General features: G+C 37.3%; 1 protein-coding gene across 2 annotated transcripts in view; it reads right to left on the bottom strand.

Annotated features, from left to right (window-relative positions):
• The window catches only part of snrnp200 (small nuclear ribonucleoprotein 200 (U5)), a 32,945-nt gene extending 8,688 nt beyond the window's left edge, over positions 1–24,257 (bottom strand). The window contains exons 1-31 of one of the 2 annotated variants that reach the window (XM_062999206.1): positions 24,204–24,257; positions 20,705–20,868; positions 18,215–18,386; positions 17,822–18,014; positions 17,258–17,313; positions 17,059–17,154; positions 16,575–16,727; positions 16,329–16,428; positions 15,212–15,348; positions 15,002–15,082; positions 14,730–14,903; positions 14,495–14,632; positions 11,719–11,874; positions 10,945–11,115; positions 10,665–10,858; positions 10,404–10,527; positions 8,455–8,604; positions 7,389–7,499; positions 7,146–7,277; positions 6,849–7,037; positions 6,264–6,461; positions 5,056–5,208; positions 4,629–4,709; positions 4,457–4,540; positions 3,331–3,437; positions 3,076–3,194; positions 2,800–2,954; positions 2,487–2,676; positions 2,219–2,392; positions 1,976–2,136; positions 35–262 (exon numbers count right to left, since the gene is read on the bottom strand). In XM_062999206.1, coding sequence (XP_062855276.1) covers positions 35–262; positions 1,976–2,136; positions 2,219–2,392; positions 2,487–2,676; positions 2,800–2,954; positions 3,076–3,194; positions 3,331–3,437; positions 4,457–4,540; positions 4,629–4,709; positions 5,056–5,208; positions 6,264–6,461; positions 6,849–7,037; positions 7,146–7,277; positions 7,389–7,499; positions 8,455–8,604; positions 10,404–10,527; positions 10,665–10,858; positions 10,945–11,115; positions 11,719–11,874; positions 14,495–14,632; positions 14,730–14,903; positions 15,002–15,082; positions 15,212–15,348; positions 16,329–16,428; positions 16,575–16,727; positions 17,059–17,154; positions 17,258–17,313; positions 17,822–18,014; positions 18,215–18,386; positions 20,705–20,760 — 4,233 coding nt within the window. In that variant the 5' untranslated portion in view covers positions 20,761–20,868; positions 24,204–24,257. Of the gene's footprint in view, positions 1–34; positions 263–1,975; positions 2,137–2,218; positions 2,393–2,486; positions 2,677–2,799; positions 2,955–3,075; positions 3,195–3,330; positions 3,438–4,456; positions 4,541–4,628; positions 4,710–5,055; positions 5,209–6,263; positions 6,462–6,848; positions 7,038–7,145; positions 7,278–7,388; positions 7,500–8,454; positions 8,605–10,403; positions 10,528–10,664; positions 10,859–10,944; positions 11,116–11,718; positions 11,875–14,494; positions 14,633–14,729; positions 14,904–15,001; positions 15,083–15,211; positions 15,349–16,328; positions 16,429–16,574; positions 16,728–17,058; positions 17,155–17,257; positions 17,314–17,821; positions 18,015–18,214; positions 18,387–20,704; positions 20,869–20,980; positions 21,203–24,203 lie in introns of those variants that run through there. The other variant, XM_062999205.1, reaches the window with a different exon arrangement.
• Positions 24,258–27,980: the final 3,723 nt, after the last annotated feature.

Consider the following 27,980-nt stretch of genomic DNA (forward strand, 5'->3'; position numbering starts at 1 on the left):
AGATGAAAAAACTAAAGATCTACAAACACCTTACCCCATTCTCTCCACCAATGAGATGAGTCTCATCTACAATAAAGAGACTGACGTTTTGGACATTTTTCCTCTGTTTCCATCGGCGGGACAAAATGTCCCACTTGTCTGGTGTGCTGATGATGATGTCTCCTTTTCCTAGTAGCTTCAGGTCAGTACTGGTCTCTCCAGTAAGTATGACAACCTTCTTAGCAAGAATTCCCTGAAACTTCTTGTTCCAATCCAAAAACACCTACACATCAACAAAGAGTTTGAAATATAAGCAGAGATTAAAATACAATAGAAAAGTGCTGAAAGTACTGCTGAAATAAAAGGCAAACAGAAGTCAAACAGTAACTACTGGTACTGGGGTCAATATTTTGCAATTATGTCAAAAGCCAATGAGAGAGCAAAAACTGTGCAGAAAAAAATACATACTAATATTAACAAATGTAAACCATTACTACCAGTAAGTAGAGACACAGTACAATAAAACATGAAATACAACTCAATCATCTAAAACTAACCATAAACTACAAGCTATGGCCAAAAGTATTTGAACACCTGACCATGAGCTTGTTTAACATTCCATTTCAACAACAAACAGTATTAAAACAAAGTGACCTATGTGCTTGTTTTGGCTATAACAACAGCCCCTCTTCTAAGAAGACTTTATACAGGAATTTAAAGTGTGTGTGTGTGAATGTGTGCCAATTTAGTCAAAAAGCATTTGTATGGGCAGTGATGTTGGTCAAGAAAGCCTCAACTGATGTTTCAGTTCATCTCAAAGCATATTTGCAGGCAAGAGAAGTTTTTTTAAACAAAGCTTTTTAATGGCTTTATAGACTATGCTTTGTGCACAGGGGCACAGTAATACTGGTACAGGACAGGCCTTCCCTAAACTGTTGCTGCAAATTAAGAAGCACATAATTTGCTATATATATTTGATTTATTACACCTGTTGTGGCTGAAACAAATGAATTCAAAAACTGGAAGGGGTGTCCCAATTCTTCTGTCCATACAGTATATTAAATGCTTAGTTTTAAGAGTCTATGCACTTCTGCATATGTTCTTTGGCGATCTGTTTAATTCAGTTTAATTAAATGAAATTTGTTGTGGACGTCATGCATGCGAAAGAGGACATGTGGAAGATTTTGGAAGATTCAGGACGATCCTAAATTTGACACTCATTTTCGGTCACAGTGTGTAAGGAGTTTAGCATGTTCTAGCATGTTGAGTATGTGTGGGTTTCCGACAGGTACTTTAGTTTCCTCCCAACTCCCGATGTAGAAGGTATACTGCCCCAAGGTGTGCATGAATAAATTTATGTTGTGTTCTTGCAACAGATTTGTGCCCACTCCAGGATATATTACTGTCTTGTGCTCAGTGATTCAGTGTGGTGTCAGACTCACTGTGACCCAGATCAGAATGAAGCAATTGGTAAATATAAATAGGAAAAGGATTGTGCATTGTAAATTGTGAAGCTTTAAAATAGTTTTGTAATACGTTACTTACATTTACATTTTTGGGATTTAGCAGACGCTTTAATCCAAAGCCACTTACAAATGTGACAGTATACAATCTAAGCAATTAAGGGTTAAGGGCCTTGCTCAGGGGCCCAACAGTGGCAACCTGGTGCTTGAATCGGCACCCTTCAGATTACTGGTCCATTACTGGTCCACTACCTTGACCACTAGGCTACCGCTGCCCCAACTTTTAAAATTCTCACCTGAATGAATTTTATTGCAGCATAGTAATGTGCTGTTTGATAAGACCTTTTGGCCTAATTTAGATTGCTGCAAATGTTCTACTACTGTGATTTTTAGGCTGGCAGTCTAATTAAATTCAAATTCAGTTTGAGAAAGTAACTTAAGGTGCATTAACTTATTCACACAGGGCGTAATCTGTCTTGCCTTACTTTTGGAAGTGTTAGAATGTATACTGTATGTTAATAAATGGTGCGTACTTGTTCAGCTAGAGCTTCCATGGGTGTGATGTAGACACAGCGGCCATCTGCATTGTGCAGCAGCATCCTGAGAATGGCAAACTCTGCACAGATGGTTTTCCCACTTCCGGTGGGGGCTCCCACAAAAACATTGTCATCACTGTTGTACAATGCGTTGAACACTGAAAAGAGAGAAGTGGAATTTCAAAACGAGTACAAAACAGGTCAGTTACTGTTGCAGATACAAACAATTCTGGTCAGTACCTTGAGTCTGAATTGGGTTGAAAAAGGGGAACATGTTTTGGTAGAGGCTTTCAAAGGCAGCATTTCTGAGGGCCGATACAGGGAGAGGTTGCAGGTCGAGTAACTCTGTTGGAGGAGGATATTTCTCTGGCAAGATCAAGTGGCGAAACGAAACTGGCAGCTGTGTCTCACAGGCTGGGTGATCAAGCAGAAACAAATTCGTTTTTTAGTGTATTTGTGACAGTAAAAGAGCAAGACACATTACCAGTTTAAATTTATAATAACTTACATAACCAGCGGTCTGAGGACACCCTGATGAAGTACTGTGGAGGCAATGGCTCGAATACAGGCACAAAAAAGGTTACCAGATGCTCATCCTGAGCGTACTTGGCTTTGAGTAGGAAGTACTCATGGTGTAGGATCACTTCACTGTCCACATCCTCCACCATGATCCAAAATGCTTCTGATGAGCCATGGACCTAAGACAAAAACATGGCAGACAAAGATTATCTATTAATGTTCTTAAAAATTTAAATCCACAAAGTCTTTTAATTGTTAATGCTATTAAACATATGCACAATAACTAAAGCTGGCCAACTTACTTTATCATCCCACTGAAAGTCTGGGGTGATGGTCAGCTCCACTTTAAGCGTAGAGCGAGTGATTGGCTGCAGGTGCACCGCCAGGTCGAGCTTAGGGAACTGATGCACGTACTTATGGATAGTTTTACCCATTTTCGGCATGCGGATCAACTCACCTGAGAAATAAAAAGGTGTCATTGTGGTAAAGAGGAGAAGGTTAAAAAGTAGCAAATACTAACCTAATCCATTTTAATTTAACACTACTTTAAAAAGTATGTAATTTAAGTGAGGACTTACCAACTTCATTGTGGTTAAGGTCATAAAGTCGTTCGAATGGAAAGCTTTTCTTTTCAATTTTTTTGATAACTTCTTCAGGAAGTTTGCGGAACTGTCGCAGGGGAGACATAGACTGCCACCTGAGCCAGAAGATCAGTTAGTGTTCGAGGAATAACACGACTACAATGATTCTTAAAGTATTGTTAAAGTATAATGATTCTTAAAGTATTGTTATTGTGTGATTGTGATAAAGCAACATTATTTGAAATGACTTACATTCTTTTGTCGATCATTTTACAAAGGTTGAGGCACTTGTCTGTTAGTTGTGCCCAGCCTCGACTCAGAACGATCTCAAAGATTGCCTTCATTAGCCGACCAGCGCTCTGCATGTAAGAGCAGAAGAATGAAATGTGCCATTTTATCTAAATAGATCTTATTTGTACATCATCTCAACTATGGAGAGCAAGTGGTGAATATTTTATGGTTTTAAGCACTTCAAGGTAAATGTTGATTTTTAGGCTCTTTTAACATTGACAAAATACTGTACAATGAGTTTTAATGCCACCTAAAGTAATGGTCATGCATAATTAACAGCAACACAGCTGAAAATATCTCTGCTTTGCTACATATACCACTTTCTATATACCACTTTTTTATTACCAAATCATAACTGACCAAGGATTTTTGGATATGCACTGGAACCTCGATGTAATGAATTAAAAAGGGGGGACTGGTCTGTAAAATACAATTGTCTTAAACAGCGAGGTTTTTGTTCCAGGAGGTGTGGAAATATACAAAAACACAGCACTAAAGTCCACAAAAGTGCTAAACATGCACATATTTACAATATCTATTACGATTTTAATTTTACTGTTTATGTGCCTGTAATATGTAATGTAAAACCTGTAAATAAATATTACAATTGGTATACTGTACTACTGGGGAGAAATTTAATTCATTTCATTTCATTGTGTAGTGGAAATTTTTTTGTTGCTGTGATCGTACAGTGGGGAATCTGAAGCACTGCTGGTGGCTACTGGAGCAGTGCTGGTGCATAACTGACCACTAGAACTTGCAAAAATTAAGCATGAAACAAAGGTGAAAACAAAGCAAGCCTCCCGACAAAATAAAGCCCATCACTCATGTAAACAAAGAGTAGTGCGTCAGCTAGTGGACAGTTACTATACTACTTCTGTTTTCCAGATTTTGTCCGTTAAATCCAAAATCCATTAATTAGACATCCGTTACATCGAGGTTCACTGTATAGTATTAATGTACAACGTTTGAAATAAAACAGTGTTTTTTGTTGTTTTCGACTGTGTACTTAAATGCTCAGGTGCTTTTAAATTAATTTACAAAAGGGAAAATACAAATAAATTATTTCGATTCATCATTAACTTGCCTGTGTGACATAAACCATGTCAGCCATTAAAGCAAAGCCCTCCAGTTTGAGCTGGGAGATGTATGCCTGCAGCAGTACGTTAATCTAAGAGTGAGAGAAGGAACACAATGTAAATAAGGCTCACATTGTAAAAATGGTAAAGGTTATTGTTTACACTTATCTGTAAGCACACCTTAGCACTGGGCTCTTCAATACTCTCCTTTACTGGGATGGGCACCCTTTCCAGTAGCTTCTGAAGCTCCAGTTTCTCCTCCTGTCAGTTCAAAGTCATAGCTACATCAATTTCTGTTTACAATGTATAGATGATTGAAATAAATGCCTTTGTTTAATCTGCTGTTAATCAGTAATCTCTACATTTTAACAAGACTTTTAATCATTTAGCTATTAAGTAGCAAATATAACAGAATGGAAATAGAGAAACCACATTTTTAAATCATACCATAATAAACATTCATTTATGGTAGTGAAGTATTACAAAACAAACTGTTTTTAAAGCTGTACTTAAACAGCTTAAGAACATGCTTTTATTACCGTAAAACAACATATGAAATGGTTCTAAATTGCATTAATTTCACAAAGATGTAAACCAATACAAGTACCTCTCTTACGGTGATGTTCCTAAACTCAGAGGAAAGGGAGAACACTCTAAAGAGCTCTATCTCACTCAATGTAGGCTTTAAAAGCTGATTGTAGGTCATTATGGAATCGTGGGTAATGTAAAAGTAACTGGCAATGCGTCCAAGGTCTGTAACCTATTTTAAAAAAAAAAAAGCAAATTGATTAAAGCCATCAAGTATAAATTATGGTTTAACCAACATGGAATTTGTAAGAATGCTAATTTTAAGTAGTTTAAGAAATGCTGAAAACATTGGCTAGTAAAATTAACCAGGGCAAACTAATTATACTGTATACAATAATTGTACACTATATGTACAGACACACCGCTTAATTACTGAATTAAGTTTTTAAAAACTCTGGTCTCTTGATTTGGACTGTTCCAAGTGTAACTGTGCGTACTGTGTAGGCGGAACAGTGTGTTAATGATAACCAACTTATGTTCAGCACAGAAATTAACCAGTGTCTGACTTATATTGTTCCCTGCACCATGACCATATTTCCCAAGAACTTCATTTTCTTATGTACCTTCTCCGAAACAATCTTTCCCATTCACTACCAAGTTTTGATAATTTGCCAAGTGAATAAATAGTGTCATTTGTTAATATGCCTCCTTTTCTGCATTTCAGGCCTGAAACACATTTCAAAAAAAGTTGGGACAGGGGCAATTTAGGACTAGTAATGTGGTGGGGGACTAAATAATTATGTGATTTTAATAAAAAAAAAAAATGTATGAAACCTTTTGAAAGGAAAATGTGACAGTGACAATCTCATACAGACATGTTCACAGAATTAATGGGACAAAAGAACACCTAAAACACTTGATTGCTTGGTATCCTCAGTGCTAAAACATTTTAAGTGTTGTGAGAAGGAATGGCAACATTATAAAGTGGTAACATCTTTCCCAACTTTCTTGGAATGTATTGCTGGCTTAAAATGCAGAAATTGATGTATATAATACTAAATTAAATAAAACTGACCAGACAAAACACAAAATATATTGGGTTCATACTGTCTGCAATAAAATAAAAGTCAATGTAAGACAAACTGTATTTTTAATTAGTGTTTTCCATAATGTTCCAACTTTTTTTTGGTGTTGTACTTCTGTGGTCCAAGCAAATTAACATTTTTCTTCCTAAATCATTATGTATCTAGAACAAATGTTTAGAGTGTATTTGTGTGTTATGGTCACCTGAAAGCTCCCAGTCCTCTTGTCATATTTGACCAAGTTATTTTTTTCCAGCAGGGTTGCAGCTGTGTGCACAAGGTCCATCCTGCGCCGTTCCAGTAAAGGATCAGAGCTTCGCTCTTCATGCGACACACCATACAGCGTAGGGTTGCGTAACATCCGCACGTACAAATACGTGTAACCTAACCAGTTCACTGCATCCTGATCAAAAAAATTAAGAATGAAAGTGTGTAATATATACAAGATCAAATTAGTAATATATTTCAACATTTTCTAAAGAATTGCAAACATTAGTGCAAGTATTAGCATGACTAAATGCAATCACAAAATGTGTACACGAGCAATCTACAGTACCTTTACATGCATGTACATTATGTTAAAACCTACTGCTGATAATTTTAGTCCCAAAGTAATCTACTTTCGGTAGGATTTAAAAAAATGTGCCTTTATTCTGTTTATTGGGTACTGAGGACAGCCAGACTACACATTTAAAATTCTGTATAATGAAGTCCACAGCTATAGTAGTATAATCCCAATACTACCCAATACGAACTGCTTTTAGATGTAGATAATGTGTAAAAAACTTACTTTAGCATTCTGAACATTGCCCAGTACAACCTCTGCATTTAGCATGTCAGCAAGTTTGCCCACCATCTGACTTTCAATAGGCAGTTGCTGATTGAGCAAAGACAGGTAATACTGCAGCTCTCCATGGGATGTGATCAGAATGCCCTCTCCTTTAGTGTCATACTGTGGACGGCCTGCACGCCCCAACATCTTCATGTGGAAAATGAGAAACATGTATTATTACAAAATAAAAAAAGCATTACAAATATAGTAATAATAAATAGTAATAGTAGTAAATAAGTAGTAAAAGTGACTAACCTGTAAAATGTCTAGAGCCCCAAGCTCAGTCCATCTACCTTTCTCTGGGCTATATACTTGTGTGCCTTTGATGACAACGGTGTGTGCTGGCAGGTTAACTCCCCATGCTAGTGTGGCAGTTGACACCAGCACCTGAAATAAAAATAGGTTTTTTTTCAGTTTTAAACCACAAGCATACTCACATGGTGGAGTACTAAATTGTTATGAATTAGACATTAATTGCTGATTTAGGTATGAATGTACCTGAATGTGTCGATCAGCAAACAAATCCTCAACTAATGTTCTGTCCACTCTAGTCATACCAGCATGGTGAATGGCAAATCCATAAGGCAAAAGATCCTTCAGTTCCAGATTCTACAGAATAAACACATACATTACATATACACATACAAATATGTACATTTACATAACTCCTTGCCTTATGCTAAAACCTAAAATCTAAGACTAAGGTGAATATGTAACATTTTATCTTCCTGAACAATCTTCTATTATACTACTTTTTGTATACAATACAGCTGTTTGACACCTGGCATAAATTAAGTGTGAAGTACGTTTGTTGTTTATTAAAGCAATAAGCCACGAGAGGCTGTGCGTTACTGTGATTTTAGCACGGGGATGAAGTTCTTTCCCCGTGCTAAAATCATAGCAGTAACGCACAGTCTCGAGTGGCTTATTGCTTTTATAAAACGGCGGTCAACATAAAATACAATAAATACAACAATGTTTAATACATAAATGTATTTATTGTGTATAAATTTACAATAAAGCATTCTTCCACGACGCCAGGTAGTTCGATTAACAGTGTTGCTAGGCAACATGAGGGCGAAAATAACATTAACTTTTTCTTTTCAGTGGCGTATTAATATGGAATGATGTGAGGTGGTCCTAGGTGTGCGTTTATCAGGGATTTTACAACGGCTTCGAACGCGGCTGAGCCAATCAGATTTTAAGACTGGAACTATCCATTTTATAATAGTATTTTAACATCATGTTTTACACTTTGGTTACATTGATGACAAAAAACGGTAGTTATTCATTACACAAGATTCATCAGTTCACAAGGTTATATCAAACACAGACTTGGACAACTTAGCGTCTCCAATTGACCTCACTTGCACGTCTTTGGACTGTGGGAGGAAACTGGAGCACGCGGAGGAAACCCACACAGAGAACCCACGGGAACAACATGCAAACTCCACACAGAAAGGACCCGGACTGCCCCACCCTTGCTGTGAGGCGACAGTGCTACCCACTTAGCCACCGTGCCACCCAAGTGTGAAGTATACAGCAAAAGAGTGTGCAAACAAACCTTGCACTGCTCCGCCTCAGTCCTAAGGACCTCAGTGGAGGCAGAACCTTCTCGAAGGAACAGCCCCAAAGTGTCTTTTTCCAGACACATATCTCTGATCGCTCGTGCAGTCTTTCCTGTTTCCTTTCGTGAATGCACAAACACCAACACCTGAAAAACAGAAAGAGAAATAAACTTTTTAGATTGAAAGTCTTTTTCACATTTGCATAAAGTCAATTGATTCAACTCAAAAGTAAATTGTCATAATGATTAAGCATTACAGTTTTTTGTTTTTGTGCAGACGGTGTTGCACGATCAAAATCAAGGACTTAAACAATAATCAGAAATTAATGCCTAGTTCACACTACACGATTTTTGCCCTGTGAAACTTGACGTTCACTCTGGGATCAAAACTCGGCTCTCGATCGCTATGTGTGAACTCTTCAACAACTCAATCTGAGCGGCTTGCCCATCGCTCGCCGAGAACCACTATTTGCTTTTACGCTGCACATTAATGCACAAACAACTTTGATCACTCGCTTATTGTTGACGTGAATTTTTGGACATGGTATGATTAAACCCTTTGTCACTTCTCACAAAACGTAGTTTGGGAGACCAGATGGACTCGCCTGCGATTCCTCCCGGTGATAGATCATGTAGTGTGTAATCCCCTATTGCCGATCAGTGTAGTGTGACAACGATACACAACGACTTAAAAGACGCCCGACTAGGGCTGTCGCGGTGAAAGAATTTCCCCTTGCGATATTCAACCTGTCTCAATATCGCGGTATGCGGTAATATCGCCATTTTGTTTTGTTTTTGAAAATTACTTAATTAATCTGCATTTTAGAGCTATATAAACAAGCTTTATTGTTAGGCTATGATTCGGTATATTATTGCTTTATAATGACAAAGATGAGACAGCTTTAAGACCAATGAAATGCGTGTTTAATGTTAAATACAGAACAGAGCAGGGATGCGCGTCTTTTCTCTATTAAAAAAGGTTTAAATTTAGCTCCTAGGCTAGATATACACTGTGAAACGAAAAAAAAAAAAGTGTTTAGGCTAAATATTGTAAATACACATCTAATCAAAATATGGTAAAAAAGAAATATAATAAAGTCTGTAAGAGTTTAAACCTGCGTTATTATGCGCGCTAGAAGAACCAACACGTTCATCTGATGTGGTTTAGAGAGAATCAGAGTGGTAGCGATGTTCCCCTCGGTACTAAAACTCTCTCTGATGGGGCTCGTTACACTAATACACGTGTACTGTACCTGCATGCGACTTTACAATGCGACAAACTATCTATTTAGTAGGTATAATTAACATAACAATATATACTACATTTCAAGTTATTATTCGTTTCAATACATTTTTATGCAACGAAAAAATACATTTAAATCATTCCAGCAAGACCAGAAAGAGAATATTTGCAGGCTGCAATGCCATATTAACCGTCATTAAGTGTTTTAGTTCACCAAGGCTGTTTGAATATAGTCTAAATTACAAGTATTTATTGAGTGTGAACTCAATTTGATCATTAATAAACTTGCCTATAATTCCTGTTGCGATTGTTTACATTTTAAAATACAAAGCCTGACACTCAGCAGCAACGCATGAGAACAGGTTGCGGGAAAATGACGCTCCTAGCTCATTTTCATTATGAATTCATTTAACATTTATTACGCCCGAATGTAAGCGTAAAGCAAGATGGACCCTGCAACAATATAAACAAAAAAAATAATAGAAGAAAGAAAGAAAAAACGTGAACACCGCGGTGTTGCGGTTGCTTGGCATGCCCTGCGGTTGGCTGGTCTATACCGCGATATTTCAAAATTGCGGTTAGCGCGACAGCCCTACGCCCGACTACAAGAGATCCAGTTGTGTAGTGTGAATTGTACAGCGATCTGACGACTTGGAAAGTCGTGTAGTGTGAAATTGGCATTAGTTAATTCATCTAGGCTCACCTGGTTTTTTCCAGCATGTTCCATGACCTTCTCATAGACAATCTCATTCATGATTTGAAAACGTTTAATCGCCTTCTTCTCTGTGATTCCGACGTACGTCTGCTCTAGTGGCACAGGGCGGAAACTGCACAGTAGGGAAGAAGGTAAAGACAAATGATTTTAAGTCTCATGATTACAGAAAGCAAGATCACAGCAGCAAAGCAGAACCTTTTTTAGTACAAATTTTCAAATGTGTTAAAAAAAACTAGGCTACAGCCTGACCTGTTGTCGAAGTAGAACAGGCCCTTAGCAGGATCCACACGCAGGCATGTGGCTACATCCTCATAATTAGGCAGTGTAGCACTGAGGCCGATGAGACGCACGTCCTCCTGCGTTAGCTCCACGTTGCGGATTGTGCGTGCAATCAGAGACTCTAACACTGGCCCACGGTCATCATGCAGCAAGTGGATCTCATCCTGTGGAGATGTTTATAATAAAGCTTTTAATAAACCCTACCATTCTAACATTGTGCACATATTAGGAAAATCCTTGAATTACTTACAATAATGATGAGGCGCACAAGTTGAGTGTATGTCCGCTCCCCTCCCTTGCGGGTAATGATGTCCCATTTTTCAGGTGTACAGACAATAATCTGAGTGGCATTGATCTCCTCTTTACAGAGCTGGTGATCTCCAGTCAATTCTGACACTATGATACCATAACTGGCCAAACGCTATCAAACAAAAATAAGAAACAATAGACATTAATAACTTAAATAGGTTAAATTTTTTTAGCTAAGTAAAGTCAGTTACTCACTTTTAATATATAAAGGTATTTAAAGTTTATTCCCATTATTTGTCCATTTTTATTATAACTAGTTTCCAATACAGTAACTAACTTATTCATTAAGAAGTAGGAAATTAGCATGATTTCTTTAGGCAGGTGCTACTTTTTACCATTATTTTACCATTTCATTATCAATTAGTTAGAACTACAATTACTAACTTATAATTCATTAGGAATGTAAAATTGTGCATATATGTTTTTCATATAAATACAACTTGCAACTATTATTTTATTTTTTATGAATGACTTGTTTTAGTTACAACTGCTAAATTACTATTAACAACTAAGAAATTGACATTTAACATTAGCATAAAATTTCATTTAGATTAAACTGCTAAAACTCTTTATGGTTTAAAAAAAAACTGCTGTAATGTTTATTATTGTCAAGTTTTCACAAATTAAATATTTTTATATTTTCCCAGCATTAATGTATAATAAAAAACCTAGTAAGGATCTTTACATTAGCATTAAAAATGTTCAGTGGTCCCACCTTTCCAAAGTTGCCGACCATCTCCTGCACCAGTGAACGCATTGGAGCGATGTAGATGATTTTGAAGTCGTCTACAGTGATGGTGCCATCTACGTTGATATGCTTGCCAATTTCTCTAAGCATGGCCATTAGGGCAACATTAGTTTTACCAGCTCCCTATGGGTAACAAGGTGAATAGCAATAAATACAAGAAACACAAGACAAGAAACAACTGATATACTAATACACTTCAACACACAAAGAAACTAAATGCGCTATGACATAGGGCAGGATAAGTTATTTACAGTAAAGGCAATCGCGCTCACAGATTAAAGAAAAAAATAAGCAATGATTTTATAAATAAATCCATAACTTTTAAGTTAGAAGTAGAGCTAAATGTAAAGTAACATGTACCCCTGGTTCTCTGAAAGCAGAAGTCTCACAATGGGATATATCAGAAGCCCCACTGACTCATTTACAATTGTCATGTTTGTCAGGCTAACTAATTAACAATGATTAAGGGATAATTAATAAATGTAAATACATAATTAAATAAATATTGTAATAACTGTAGTATTATAATATGCAGTTCTTAAATTAGGACTACTATAGCCTGGCTTACCAAGAATGCCTTAGCCAGTATGCTAGGATATTTGCGAGCCTGTATGTTAACCTGTACAACATGGAGCATTCAAGTTTGTGTGCTTTGCTACATAAAGCTGTCATACAAAACTTTATAAACAATCACAGAGTAAAATAAAAATGATGTCTTGAAATATCTGGAGAAAAAGAAATATTCTGTATATATAAACTGTTCTACTGCACATTAAAAAATTTAATAATGTGTTAGTGGCAAACAGTACACGCTAGCTTTATAAGCACATCTGACCATGAGTTTAATGAGGATCAAATTTAAGAACCAGGGGCATTGATACTACTGGTGACCCTTAGTGCTCAAGAGCCTGAATGAAGCAGTTTAAACACTTGCAAAAGCTCCTCTAATGAGTTTCCATGTAGTTAATAAATTCTATATACAATTCACTGCACTAAAGGGTTGACTTCACTATCTTGTTAGAGAGGAGGCTAAACTGTCTTGTAAGGAACAAACATAGTAGTAAAAGGAAGTCTAGGAATTGTAGTCAATATAACAGTATATATATATATATACAGTGTATCACAAAAGTGAGTACACCCCTCACATTTCTGCAAATATTTCATTATATCTTTTAATGGGACAACACTATAGACATGAAACTTGGATATAACTTAGAGTAGTCAGTGTACAACTTGTATAGCAGTGTAGATTTACTGTCTTCTGAAAATAACTCAACACACAGCCATTAATGTCTAAATAGCTGGCAACATAAGTGAATACACCCCACAGTGAACATGTCCAAATTGTGCCCAAATGTGTCGTTGTCCCTCCCTGGTGTCATGTGTCAAGGTCCCAGGTGTAAATGGGGAGCAGGGCTGTTACATTTGGTGTTTTGGGTACAATTCTCTCATACTGGCCACTGGATATTCAACATGGCACCTCATGGCAAAGAACTCTCTGAGGATGTGAGAAATAGAATTGTTGCTCTCCACAAAGATGGCCTGGGCTATAAGAAGATTGCTAACACCCTGAAACTGAGCTACAGCATGGTGGCCAAGGTCATACAGCGGTTTTCCAGGACAGGTTCCACTCGGAACAGGCTTCGCCAGGGTCGACCAAAGAAGTTGAGTCCACGTGTTCGGCGTCATATCCAGAGGTTGGCTTTAAAAAATAGACACATGAGTGCTGCCAGCATTGCTGCAGAGGTTGAAGACGTGGGAGGTCAGCCTGTCAGTGCTCAGACCATACGCCGCACACTGCATCAACTCGGTCTGCATGGTCGTCATCCCAGAAGGAAGCTGACGCACAAGAAAGCTCGCAAACAGTTTGCTGAAGACAAGCAGTCCAAGAACATGGATTACTGGAATGCCCTGTGGTCTGACGAGACCAAGATGAACTTGTTTGGCTCAGATGGTGTCCAGCATGTGTGGCGGCGCCCTGGTGAGAAGTACCAAGACAACTGTATCTTGCCTACAGTCAAGCATGGTGGTGGTAGCATCATGGTCTTGGGCTGCATGAGTGTTGCTGGCACTGGGGAGCTGCAGTTCATTGAGGGAAACATGAATTCCAACATGTGCTGTGACATTCTGAAACAGAGCATGATCCCCTCCCTTCGAAAACTGGGCCTCATGGCAGTTTTCCAACAGGATAACGACCCCAAACACAACCTCCAAGATGACAACTGCCTTGCTGAGGAAGCTGAAGGTAAAACTGATGGACTAAACCCAATTGAGCACCTGTGGCGCATCCTCAAGTGGAAGGTGGAGGAGTTCAAGGTGTCTAACATCCACCAGCTCCGTGATGTCATCATGGAGGAGTGGAAGAGGATTCCAGTAGCAACCTGTGCAGCTCTGGTGAATTCCATGCCCAGGAGGGTTAAGGCAGTGCTGAATAATAATGGTGGTCACACAAAATATTGACACTTTGGGCACAATTTGGACATGTTCACTGTGGGGTGTACTCACTTATGTTGCCAGCCATTTAGACATTAATGGCTGTGTGTTGAGTTATTTTCAGAAGACAGTAAATCTACACTGCTATACAAGCTGTACACTGACTACTCTAAGTTATATCCAAGTTTCATGTCTATAGTGTTGTCCCATGAAAAGATATAATGAAATATTTGCAGAAATGTGAGGGGTGTACTCACTTTTGTGATACACTGTATATAAATCTATTATAAAATGGTTAATGCATGCTTACAGTAGGAGCGCACACTAACAGGTTCCCATCAGACTCCATGGTGGTCTTAAACAGCTTACTCTGAATGCGGTTCAAAGTTTTGAACCCCTCAAAGGCTGCCTGGGCATACTTCGGCATCTTCTCAATTGCTACCAGCGTCTACAAATTACCGAGACAGACATTGTAACATTTAAGCAGATAAGTATACCAAACTATAGCAAATTAATTAAACCACTATTAAAAGCATAAAACACACCTCATTCTCTGCAAAGGGCTTGGGCTTAAGTGCAGGCACATGCACCTCTTCATAACCTTTCCTCTGTTTGCGAAATGAACCATCTGGCAGCTGACAGCGCTTGTTGGCCATGAAGTGACTGCCCTGGGTGAAGGCAAGGTCCTCCAGATCTAGCAGATGTCGTGTTGCCACTGACTAAAAAAACAATGTGAAACTAAGTAAGTACTTAAGTCTACATACAAATATGAGCTAATCTTTTATGAAAGTTAGCACATAATAAAACATAACTATACCTCTCCATGACTCACGTCCATTGACTCAAGGTCATTGTCCACTCGAGACTTTCTCACTCTTTCCCTGCGTGATCTCTCCTCCTAAAATCAGTCATTTAGGAAAAACTGTTACCAAACAACACTGTAACATACACTTACTAGCATTGTTCATGCCATAAATTCAAAGCATATGGGTAAAATAGGTCAAAAACAATATTCTAAGAAATTTACTCGAATTATGTCCTCTTTTTCAGTCTCCTGAAGCTGGTAAAGAACTTTGGACAAATCCTGATCAGCTTCCATTTTGCTGATGATCCTTTCCTTCTCTGACTCACTCTGAGCACTGGCCAACATGGTGCAGTAGAGAACTGGAAAAAATGAAAGGTGATAAGAGCACAGTTAAAAAGGTGAAGTTTTGTTTCAAAACAAAATAGCTTCTTAGGTTAAAGTCAGTTTTAGTGTACCCTCCCTTGGCACTAAGTACATCTTGAACTGTCCTAAAGTTTTCTGTAGTAATCTTCTGGTATATTAAACCAGGCTTCTTTTAGCACTTCTTATGTAGGCTGTCTTATTTTTTCTGTCCATGATGTTTTATTAGCTCTTTTTCTCAACAAAATATGATTTCACTGCATTAGCATTGTGCTTGGTGCCATTATCATTTTAAAAATTAAAACCATTCACAATCATGCTCTTTGAATACCATATCTTGATGATCCATTTTGGTTGCTGTTTTCCCTTTGAGAGTGGCCTAGCTCCGCAGTCCCCAACCTTTTTTGCACCATGGACCAGTTTCATATAAGATATAATTTCACAGACCAGCATGGGAGGGAAGATAACAATAATAATAATAATAATAGCAATAATAATATTGCTCACAAATGATGTAAAATGAGCTTTTGTCACTGCAACGAGACACTGCTTCCACCTAGGGGTGACATGAGACAATAACACCCGAAATAGAAGCAATGAAAACTGGTTTCCTAGAGATCTCTAATCATTTATTCTTTCTGTGCGGCCCGGTAATAAGTAGCCCACGGACCGGCCATGTGGTTGAGGACCACTGACCTAACTGATGCCAAATTTTGATTTCACATCAAATTCTTTAATCTTTGGCATTCTAGATGGAATAAAGTATTTGAAAGTTGGTCTTATACATATTAGCAAGCTAATTAATTGAACTCACACAACATGTGTATGTAATGTAAGTGTGTAGAGACCAAAAGTTACAACACCCTTCGTCAAATTCCATGTATTAAGTTTAGTTAAGTAAGGGGAAGTTCTAGTTCTTGCCCACTGTACAAACCATTTACAAAGAAGTACAAAATTGGACCGTCTGCTGTTTACTTACTCATGCGTCTGTGCTGGCGTAAGACTTTGATAAAATCAAAGGTGTTAAAACCCAGCAGAAGTACTAACTGGTTCTCACATTCTCTATCATCACTGGCAGTCTGAAACAGTAGAAGACAAACCATTCATTAAAAGAGATGAAAGAGTAGAGTAGAGTACAGTCATTTAATTTATGGACTACAGAACTCAGAACAATGGCACTTAAAGAGAACAAAATACATTTAACCTTAAAAGAGAATTGTTTTACCTTTAAAATATCCAGAACCTCATCAGCTTTCTTCTGAGAGACAATTGCATCATCGTAGAAACGACTGAGTTGTCGCTGAAGCCAAAATGCATCAATATCTCTTGGATGAAGGTCTTTCTTTTTATTCATCATCACATCTCCTGCATTTCCCAGCTATAAAGACAAGGATTGTATGGAAAGTTTAGGATTTAAAGCCAAAGTGGATAAATGCTCTCAACCACTGTGCTGCCTGTGTACCCTGAACATTATATAAACTTTTTTACTTTGATTTTGTCTCGGTCTTAATTTTTTGAGTTTGTTGCAGGCAACAGATTCAAACTCTGCTCATAGTTACAAACTACAATTAGGTTGGGTTGTACCCTTGTTCAATAAAAGATTGAAAGGAGCTAATCACACATTCTTGTTTATGTTGCATTTAAATTTTGTAAAAATGGGGTTTGTAACATTTCACAATTATTTAATTTACTTTCTATTGGTTACTTACATTAGCAGACAGTGTACCTCCAACCTGTGCTTCCTCACCCTCACTGTCATCAGAGCCTTCGTCCCGTACTTCTCCATACTGGTCCTCATCCCCTTCCTACACACAAACATGAAACTTTTATTCACTGAAAAAAGAAAATATAGAATACTTGTATTCCTTCAGGAATTAGAACATTAAAAATGGCTGTGCTTAAACTCACCTCCTCATCAGATTCAAATTGTACATTTACTCCATAAGTTTCATCTATGTTGTCATCTATTTTAAGGGAAATAAAACATTAAAACGTTAATAAAATTAAAATCCCAAACTTTCTTTGCTAGCTACTGTGTTTCTTTATTATTTAACGCCTTACTTTAGTTCATTTATTACACATAATTAAAACCTTAACTAAAGTAAAAAATGGCTTTAAAGTTGCCATTGGTAGCTTTCATGATGAATATCCTCCTGCTCAGTCATTCAGCCTGGACAGTCAGCCCGATTTGTTGGTGTTTCCATTCACTTTCTTAATGATGCTCTGAATGGTATGGACAAGAGTTAAAGCTACTTTTTTTTAGACAGTCTAGATTATTAGGAGTCCAAGCACCAATGATGCTGGAACCCTATCATGTTTTTCAATAAAACGAATCTCACAGACCAAACCGTAACTGCAAAATAATACTCAAACAAACGTATTGGGCCAAACTGAGCTAATTTGTGCTTGGGCTTGCGCCTGTGTTTCAGAATTGTAATTAATATCTTATTTCTTAAACAGCAAATAGCGTACCCATATTTTGGAGCTCCTTGTCACCGCCATAGTCTGAGATTTTCTTGCCCAGGTTCACTAGGACATGGTAGCGAGTATCATCAGCAGGACCAAGCAGTTGCTCAACCTCTTTTCTTCTTTCCTTATCTCTCATCTTTTCATTTTTCAGGACAGCCAACACTTCATCAGCAGCTCCACACAGAATGTCTCTGGGCTAAAGCAATATTAGAGGAATTATTATTAAAATTAAAATATTGGATGCTATGGTTAAGATTAGTGCATACTTTTACAACACAGTTCGTTGTGCATGTGACATTAAAAATAACTGGCTCAACAAAATATTTTACAGTATTTTATCTTCTCACAAAAACATTAATCTTAATGAGATCAATGAGATAAAGATTTGAAATGTACCTGGTCTCCAAGTGCAGCCTGAATAAAGCTCAGTAGGATTTCATATGTTTCTCTGGTCTCCTTTGTCTTGGGCTTGTATACAATGCCAACCATTTCATCTATGCCCTCAGAAAGCAGAGTAAAGCCTTTCATTTTATTAATGTCATGCCTGTCCTCATCTCGCTTTCTTCTCCTAAAAAGTTAAAATCAACAGAAACAACATTTAAGATATTCAATTAAATACAATTGTTATTAATACTAATACAATTGTTTGTACAGATGACTCTTGGAACTGAGGTTGCATGCTCTTAGAAAATACTGTCTTGTAAAAATCTACAATTCAAGGTTTGTATAAAGCTCTAAACTGTTCTTTTTACAGCTAAATGCTCAGTTAATGGGTGCAGGCATTACTAACCCAATTTGTATGGTCAGACAAGAGTCACCAGCTCTAGTAAATGACTGTTAACAAATTAGGATGTCATGCTACACAATTAAATTTGCACATAGGAGATTCAGAGCAGGATCGGGCAAAGTCATCTTTTATATGACCAAAAAAAAAACAGTAACAATGACATAACTTGGTGTGTTTTATTCTGTGAAACAAGAGCACAAGATCCATATTAGTTGTAGAATTAAAATTCTTATTTTATGGAGTAGAACATTTTTATTTTCCTTTTTGTGGCACTATAGATGCAATTACTCCTAACAGCTACAAACCTAATTACAGTATGTACACAAGAGTAAGAATTTGTTATCTAACTAAAATTGAGATACCGTATACATACACTGCAATTTGTTTTGCTGATTTTAAAGAAAATGCTGACTTTGCATTGTTTTATGATTCATACACACGTGCACAAACTTACGTAAATAATTCATATACACATATGAATTAACGTATTTTTTTTTTTATTTTGAAGTAGAAACAAGAGGTTAGGGTTCTCTATCAGAACCCCTCATCTTTTGCATTGAATTAATTAGTACAAATGTTAGGCAAATCACGTTATTCATCATTAGTTTAATTTAAAGCTCTGATTGCAATCAGCTCATCTTTATTAGATGTAAAAGTTTTGCATATTATTTATATCAGTTTGCTATTTTAGCATTGTATGTTATGTGAACATAATATTGCATGTTCATATTTTTTATGTTGTTTATCCTGTACAAAACATTGATGGGTACATTCATTTATATGTTTTTCCTTTTTATTTACAGGTTCCTTTGTTGTCTTGTGTATTGCTCAAAGTATTATTGCTTAAATATTTGTTATGTACACTTGTAAGACATTTGTATGTTTTTTTTCTTCAAAATTTAATAAATAAAGTTGAAAAAAAAAAACATTGATGGGCACAGGTAGCTCGTTAGTATAAAAAGACAAGCTTCTGTGGTGGTGTGAGCAACGCAGAATTTGAAATTCAAAAGAATAAACAGTTTTTTGTTATAAAGCTTATAACACATTTTTGTTGATTATTAATATAATATTTGAGACTGTTGGATCAAGAATTTTTAAGGTGCAAAGTGCATGGTGGTCCTAAAGCACATTCAGTAACAGACTCATTCTGCTCCACTGTAACAAGGAACGGTACAGGAGATTGTTTATACTGACAGCGATTACACTGTATAACACCTCTTTACTGTGCTGGTACATCATAGCACACTGAGCCACTATCAGGACTATCACAACAGACTCATGAAGCATGATCTGCCACTTTGTTTATGTAACCTACATATAACACAGTAGTATACAGCAGTAATTCATATAACATATCTATTCTATTTATACTACTGTGTAGTACTATACAGTTAATCTACATACCTTACATACTAAGTGTTATGTGTAAATACATTTGCTTTTAATAAAGCGTACCTTACACTGCTGTAATACCTGACTTCCCCTTTGGAAATAATAAAGTGATCTACCTATCTATCTATCTCAAACACAATCCATTTGTTTGACTAGGCAACAGATTACAGAGATGGATTAAGACTGTTATACAGCTCAGTATTATTTTTAGCACTTACAGTGAACATTGTCACATAATTGGATTTAAGTATGACATCAAACTCATTTCAGTTAATGAGACGTAATGAACATTTTAAACTCCAACGTATAAATATTCGATTAAGCAATATTTTCAGTATTAAATAAACTGTTGGCTTGGGTTCTATATGTTATGTTATGTTATACAGATATGAATCCGGTCCATATGTGAATCAGATCTGGTCCGTTTCTTATTTGGAGTCTGGGCCTGAACTTGGCCGCTGTATTTTGTTATGGAAAGAAACACGTTCGCGCCTCATTTGGGCCGGACATAATAATGGTCAGATTCCTAATGGACAAAGTGGATCTGACTAGATCTGGTCCCGCACTGCTTTAAATATGGTAACTAGAACCATGTTAGTACTGGGCTGCTGTGCAAAAACACACTGGGCCAGATCTGTTTTACGGACTGGACCAGACTCTGCAATACATAAAGCACAAACGTATTATTTTCTTTCTACAGGACTTACTTTGCTCTCCTCTCCTCCAGTAACTGTGGCTTTGTTCTCTGACTTTTATCTCCCATCTTGGTTCCCTCCAGTTTACCAACAAGAGACAAAACTTCTCCGGTCGGTTCATCTCGACGCGTGCGGTCAATAAGCGAGCGGTCCGCTTGTAACACCAAGTTCGAGTTCTATAAACCAAACACAAAATACAACGTTTAAAGACAAAACTGCAACACGCAAAATTAACAATAAAATATAAACCCCATTATATAAACAAAGTTCTTTCACTGAAACACTTACGGCTTTATATTCATACTGCAGGCTACGCGCAGTAACATCCGCCATGCTGCTATTTTATAACAAAGTGCACACCAGATCACCACTATAAAGTGGCGCAGAAACACAACACGTCGTCGACAGAACAGATATACTGTAGTCTCTGATATTTAAAAGCACATACAAATCCACTATCAGATTCTTTCACTTAGCTTTATAGTCTGGTACAACGTTCTTACGACGACAAGGCGGCAGCGATGCACCAGTAAGTCGTCTAAGTTTACTTCCGGGTGATTTTTTTTTTTACTCGATTTTACATTTGTCAAAACAAAAGTCACTTTACCCTTTCAATTCAATTCAATTCAACTCAACTCAACTCAACTCAACTCAACTCAATTCAATTCAATTCAATTCAACTCAACTCAACTCAACTCAACTCAGTTCAACTCAATTCAACTCAACTCAATTCAACTCAACTCAATTCAACTCAACTCAATTCAATTCAACTCAACTCAACTCAACTCAACTCAATTCAACTCAGCTCAATTCAACTCAACTCAACTCAACTCAACTCAACTCAATTCAACTCAACTCAACTCAACTCAACTCAACTCAACTCAATTCAACTCAACTCAACTCAATTCAACTCAATTCAACTCAATTCAACTCAACTCAATTCAACTCAACTCAATTCAACTCAACTCAACTCAACTCAACTCAATTCAACTCAACTCAATTCAACTCAACTCAACTCAATTCAACTCAATTCAACTCAATTCAACTCAATTCAACTCAACTCAATTCAACTCAACTCAACTCAACTCAACTCAATTCAACTCAATTCAACTCAATTCAATTTAATTAAATTCAATTAAACTCAACTCAACTCAACTCAATTCAATTCAATTCAACTCAATTCAATTTAATTAAATTCAGTTAAATTCAACTCAATTCAATTCAACTCAATTCAACTCAATTCAATTCAATTTAATTCAATTCAAAGACCTGTAATACCTCAGAAGTTACAGTACAGTTTTAATAAATCACTGCCTTTTTGAATAGCAGCCCAGTACTGCCATGATTACGGTTACCATATCTAAAGCAATACGGGACCGAAACTGGTCAGATCCATTATGACCATTATTATTAAAAATAAAAATAAAAACCTGTTTTCTGTGTATTTTTCTAAATTTAAAATGCTGCATTGCTCACAGACAAGCTTTGTGCCAGTTATAGCTCAGTGGTTAAGGTACTGGACTAGTTAACAGAAGGTTGCCGGTTCAAGCCCCGCCACCACCAAGTTGCCACTGTTGGGTCCCTAAGCAAGGCCCTTAACCCTCAATTGCTCATCGTGTTCCACTCACTGTGTAAGTCACTTTGGATAAAAGCGTCTGCTAAATGCTTAAAATGTAAATTTAAATGTCTTTTTTTATAGACTAACAAAGTACCTGTGCCCAGTGGCGTTTCGGGAAGGGGGGGGGGGCAGTGCCCCTGTGACAACCAGCTTGGACCCCTCTACGGCTCCCCTAGGAATACAGTATATGTAACTCAAATTGAATATGAAAAAGAAAAGGACTGAATAAATGACATTTAAGCAGAGCAAATGCCTTAAATGGTGATTCTTTGTTGATCTGTTTACATCAAACTCAAGAAAATGTAGACTGAAAACTGCATACATAAAATGTTGAATTCTATTGAATATCGACTGTTTCCTCTAAATGCCCACAATGCACATTTGGGCAGAAAGTAATTGGCCCCTCTGACATAGCCTCTGGCCCCTGCCTGGCCCCCCACCTTACATGGTCTAGAACCGCCACTGCCTGTGCCCATCAATGTCTTGTACTGCATGAACATAAAAATATAAAACATGCAGTATTCTATTCACATTTACAGCATTTAGCAGACGCTTTCATCCAAAGTGACTTACAGTTGTGACAGTATACAATAGTGATGGGTCATTCACGAACGATCCGATTCTATTGAACGGCCCTTTAAAATGAATGAAAGGAACCGAGTCACGCCTCTGGGAGCCGTTATATATATATTTCTATTTGCGGCAGTTCTTATCGGTGGTAATCCATCCATTCCGCTTAGCAGAAACAAACACAGGCACATCTCTGCACAAGAGAGGATTTTTTTTTTAACTAAATGCAATGCAACCACAGTATGTTTCTTTACCTGTAGTTTTTCTCTATCACGTATTACCGAACAGACCTTCAAAAGTCAAAGAACTTGTTTTTTTTATGCAAACTGGCCATAAATGCAAATTTTTGTTTTTTGTTTTTGTGTTTCTTATGTTTTTTATGATTGAAATGTAAGCCCAGTTTGGCTACAAGTTATACAACACCCGGGTCCTCTGTGATTGGCACTGGCTCTGAGTGCACGGAAGATAAGTGATATTTGGATGCATTTCATGCAGTAAATCAATCGCAATCACAATGTCAGTACAAGTGACTCAAGTGAACCGAATCACATCACTGAGTGACTTAGACTAACCCGAGTCCATAAAATGAACCGAATTTACCACCACTATGTGACATGTACGATTAGTTATGCCTGTATTACAGAACTGAGTCCTATACGGTAATAATAATAATAATGTAAAAAATAATGCAGCATTCTTTTTTCTTAGAATAGCCCCCTATTTTTTTTTAGGATAAATAGTTCTTGTGTGAATTTCAAGGGCAGGAAAAAGTACGGCAGACACAAAAGTCAGAACAGGGAACGCGGTGTAACGTTATTATGACTTTTTGCTCCGTATTCTCAACAGTTGTACCTGATTTACAGTTTATATGAAGCGTGTATGCGCACGTCAGCGCGTGCACACGCTCGCTCTTTTATTTCTGGTTAAACTGATAAAAAATGTTAAAATACGACCCGTTTTTCAATTTCTGCTTATTTGTTATTAGATTTTTGATCTTAAAACGAATAACGCCCCGTTTTACCGTTTTTCAATATTGGTTTTTGAAACGAAAAACCAAAAACGACCTGTTTTCTTGTTTTTCAACTTTGGGATTTAAAGTGAAAAACGAATTACCAAAGGTACACGGACGCAGAATAATGTATTCTGTAGAGAGGGGTTTTCAACCTGTGTGGCACGCCCCCCCCCCGGGGGGCGCGAGTACTTGTCTGGGGGGGCAGCATAAGTTTCTTTTCTCAGTCATCTCTCCGTGTTTACTGTTATAATGAATGTTGCGGTTGTAAATAAACACCAACTATTACAGAACATTTTGTGTGACTCGCTTACCTTAAAAAGCTCAGGCTTAATTATACTGAGTATTACCACAGAGTCAGAGTCGTTCTGCCTGTGGAGCTAAACGTTTTCAGTCAGAGCAGATGATCCCGAACTAACCAACTTAGTAATTGATTAACTTTTGTCTATGCTCTGTGAAGTGACGTTTTCTGCTCTCATCTACATCAAAAATCAAGAACCGCTTATGATTTACCAAAGTGAACCACGAATTTATATAATGTGCTGATAGAATCGGCTCAGATGGGGTCGGACTGTATTATCTTTTTACAATAATATTTTCAATCAGCATAATTATATAATGTGCACAGCATTAATTACGTTCTTTTAGCTTGTCAGAAGCTTTCTCAATGGCTGCGTCCGGAATCGCATACTTCCATACTCAATAGTACACAAAATGAGTACGCGAGAGCGGTTAGTATGTCCGAATACATAGTGTACACAAAGAGGTACGCGAGAAGTACCCGGATGACCTACTTATTGGGCAGCCATGTTTGAGTATGCAAGCGATGCACACTTGCGGTCCGTTAATGTATCCCATAATGCAACTGGAGCTGCGTAGGCGTTCGAAGCGTAATAAGAAACAAGAAAGATAGCGGTCCTCTGTTTACAAGTGTAAGTAAGATAAATAAAATAAAACATTTTAAAGACGAATTAATAACAAAAACACGATAAATATGTAATGAGTCTGTAACCATGGTGATATTACGTCATCACGTCCCACGTCATCACTTGACGTTGGAAAGATGGCGGATGTAGTGCGTAGCAGTGTTGTGTGCATACTGCATACTTCTGTACTGGAAGTATGTACTTTTTTACCTGCAGAGTAGTGCATACTTCCTCCAATCTAGTACATACTCTCTAAGTATGCGATTTCGGACGCAGCCATAGATTTCTGTGCGGTGGTTGACGAAGGGGAGGGGGGCGTGGCGCAAGTTCACGGTTGGCACACGAAGGGGGGCGCATGTCCAAAAAGGTTGAAAACCCGTGCACTGTAGAGAATGCCGAAAACAAGTCCAGACAAAAGGTTTCAGCCAGTGTTGCCAACTTAGCGACTTTGTCGCTATATTTAGCGACTTTTCAGACCCCTCTAGCGACTTTTTTTCAAAAAAGCGACTAGCGACAAATCTAGCGACTTTTTCTGGTGTTATTGGAGACTTTTGGAGACTCGAACGTGAAAACACACATTGTTCTGCAGTTACTGTCCTCAAGCACGGGCAGTCAGTATCACAGTCAGTGTTGCCAGATTGGGCGGGTTTCCACCAAAATGAGCGGATTTTGTTGGAAATTGGCAGGGAAAAACACACTTTGGCAGGTGGACAAAATTTGGGCTGGTTTGTAATTATTTTGGCAGCTTAAAATATAAATAAAAAAAGCTATTGCTAAAGCAGGTGGAATATAAATAGGTCTACCTTCTCCCACTACATCCAACCCGTTGTCAAAAGTTTAATTGACAGGTTATTCTTTCCAGTCCAAGACACTGTTGCCACGCCCATCAATACAGTGATTCATATGTTAGACAAGTGATTTGAGTTGAATATGAAGGAAAGCAAGTCTCATATGTACGAGAGGTTGAACTTTCATTGCTTGCAAGTTTATTTTTATTTACATGCAAAGGGTTGTGTGTCCTAACAAATAATGCATTTTACAAACTTGGCAGGCTACTAAAAATTTGTCCTTTATAATGTATAATTACTGATCTGTACATTTTAAGATATTAATTTGTAGGTCATGATGGTTTAACTGGTTTATTATTTGTGAAATGCTAAACATCATCTGCTTATCCTGTGTTTTGGGCGTTTTTTCATGCATTTTGGCTGAAAATTACTGTCGCAATCTGGCAACCCTGCCCAGAGTAGCTCAGTATTTTCTTAAAAAACAAAAACAAACCACGAATTAACAGAAGAATGTTCATTTGTAGTTCTAAACATATTTAGGGTGTTTTTTTACCCACTTTTTGTCTTTCCCACGATGTTATTCCTCTTCTACAGCGTCAATTACATGCAAATGAATCATATGCAAATTAGGCAATGACGTCATTTAGCGACTTCTAGCGACTTTTAGGACAGCCAATAGCTACTTTCCTTACTGAGGAGTTGGCAACACTGGTTCCAGCTCCGTGTACCTTTGGTCATTCGTTTTCACTTCAAATCCCAAAGTTGAAAAACAAGAAAACAAGTCGTTATTCGTTTCAAAAACCCAATATTGGAAAAGGAAATACATAGAAGCGCATGCACGCGCTGACATGCACGTATTTACTTCATATGTATATAAACAGTGTAAATCAAGAACAAGTGTTATAAACAGTAATAATAACAACGTAACGGTGCGTCTGCTGTTGTTCTGACTTGTGTGTTTGTATATGTGATGTGCATGTATTTGCTCTATCTGTTAAAAAAACAAAGATTATGGGGAAGTGATTTCTGTACTGGATGTTGTACGTGGTCATCTTAGTTTATACTGGATGATCGCTTGACGTCCGACACGTCATTTATTTATTTATCTTGTATTATTGTATTTCTTGTTCTTGGCCAATAAACATCCAAAAATGAATAAAATTGCACGAACGAACTCTGCAGTAAATAAGGAGCAAACAGCAATTAAACAACAAATAAAACTGTTAAATAATAATAAAGTGCATGAAGCAGAACGCTGATGAAAATGCATGAAATGTTATAATATTTACACAGTAACATGAACGATTAGTTCTGCCTATATTACAGAATTAAGTTCTATATGGTAAAAAAAAAATATTAATGTAAATGTTAATGTTGTGACGCCTGATGTAAAATAATGTATAAAGTCCAAACATGTGTGTGTGTGTGTGGGTTAACGAGAACGCTACTTTTAATGTCACACAAGCTCAGTGCAAAACAACAGAAGAACATTCAGATCTCTTCCCTACACACTCGCTCCCTGCGCCCTACAGTGCACTTAACATTATTAAAGGGCCAGACAATATATTTGTAATTCACGTTACAGGTGATACGTTAAAAAACAACAAACTTTTTATTTTTATTTTATTTATTTTTTTAAGGAAAAATTGTTATTATGTGAAGCTTCCCCAGCATGAATATTAATAAAAGTGCCTGTAAAAAATTTGGAACATGTAGCTTTGTCTCAGAAGTGTCTTTTTGTTATTACCTTATGGGATGAAAAAATATCGAGATATATATCGTATATCGTGGTTCAGCGAAAAAATATCGAGATATTACTTTTGATCCATATCGCCCAGCCCTAGTCTGCGGTGTTTCGGTGAGTCTGGTCACTGGCCTTGCGTACTTAGCAGCAGCCAGTCAGAGGACTCATAGGATCCGGGTTAATTGAGATTTCGGACTCGTGATTCCTGATTCAGCACAAAGATTTGAATCATTAACCCAGGTGATTCAGGAACCGCCCATGCTCTCCAACCTAGCAGTGGTGAAGCTTGAACTGACAACCTTCTGATTACTAGACCAATACCTTAACCACTAGGCTACAACAGCCCTCACATAACATACAATGCTAAAATATCAAACTCAGATAAATAATATGCAAAAATTTCACATTTAATAAAGATGAGCTGATTGCTTTTAAATCAGGGCTTTAAATAAAAATCATGATGAATAACATATTATTACTTATCAGTACTATTGTATTGTAAATACAGTATTATTTCATTACTTGTCATTACAATAAAACCCCATTTTTAACCACAGAGGTTATAGCTGTTATAGCTGCAAAGGGTGGGCCGACATCATATTAAACCCTATGGATTAAGAATGGGATGTCAAT

Source organism: Trichomycterus rosablanca, chromosome 7 (genome assembly GCF_030014385.1).
Source record: "Trichomycterus rosablanca isolate fTriRos1 chromosome 7, fTriRos1.hap1, whole genome shotgun sequence".
Lineage (NCBI taxonomy): Eukaryota > Metazoa > Chordata > Actinopteri > Siluriformes > Trichomycteridae > Trichomycterus > Trichomycterus rosablanca.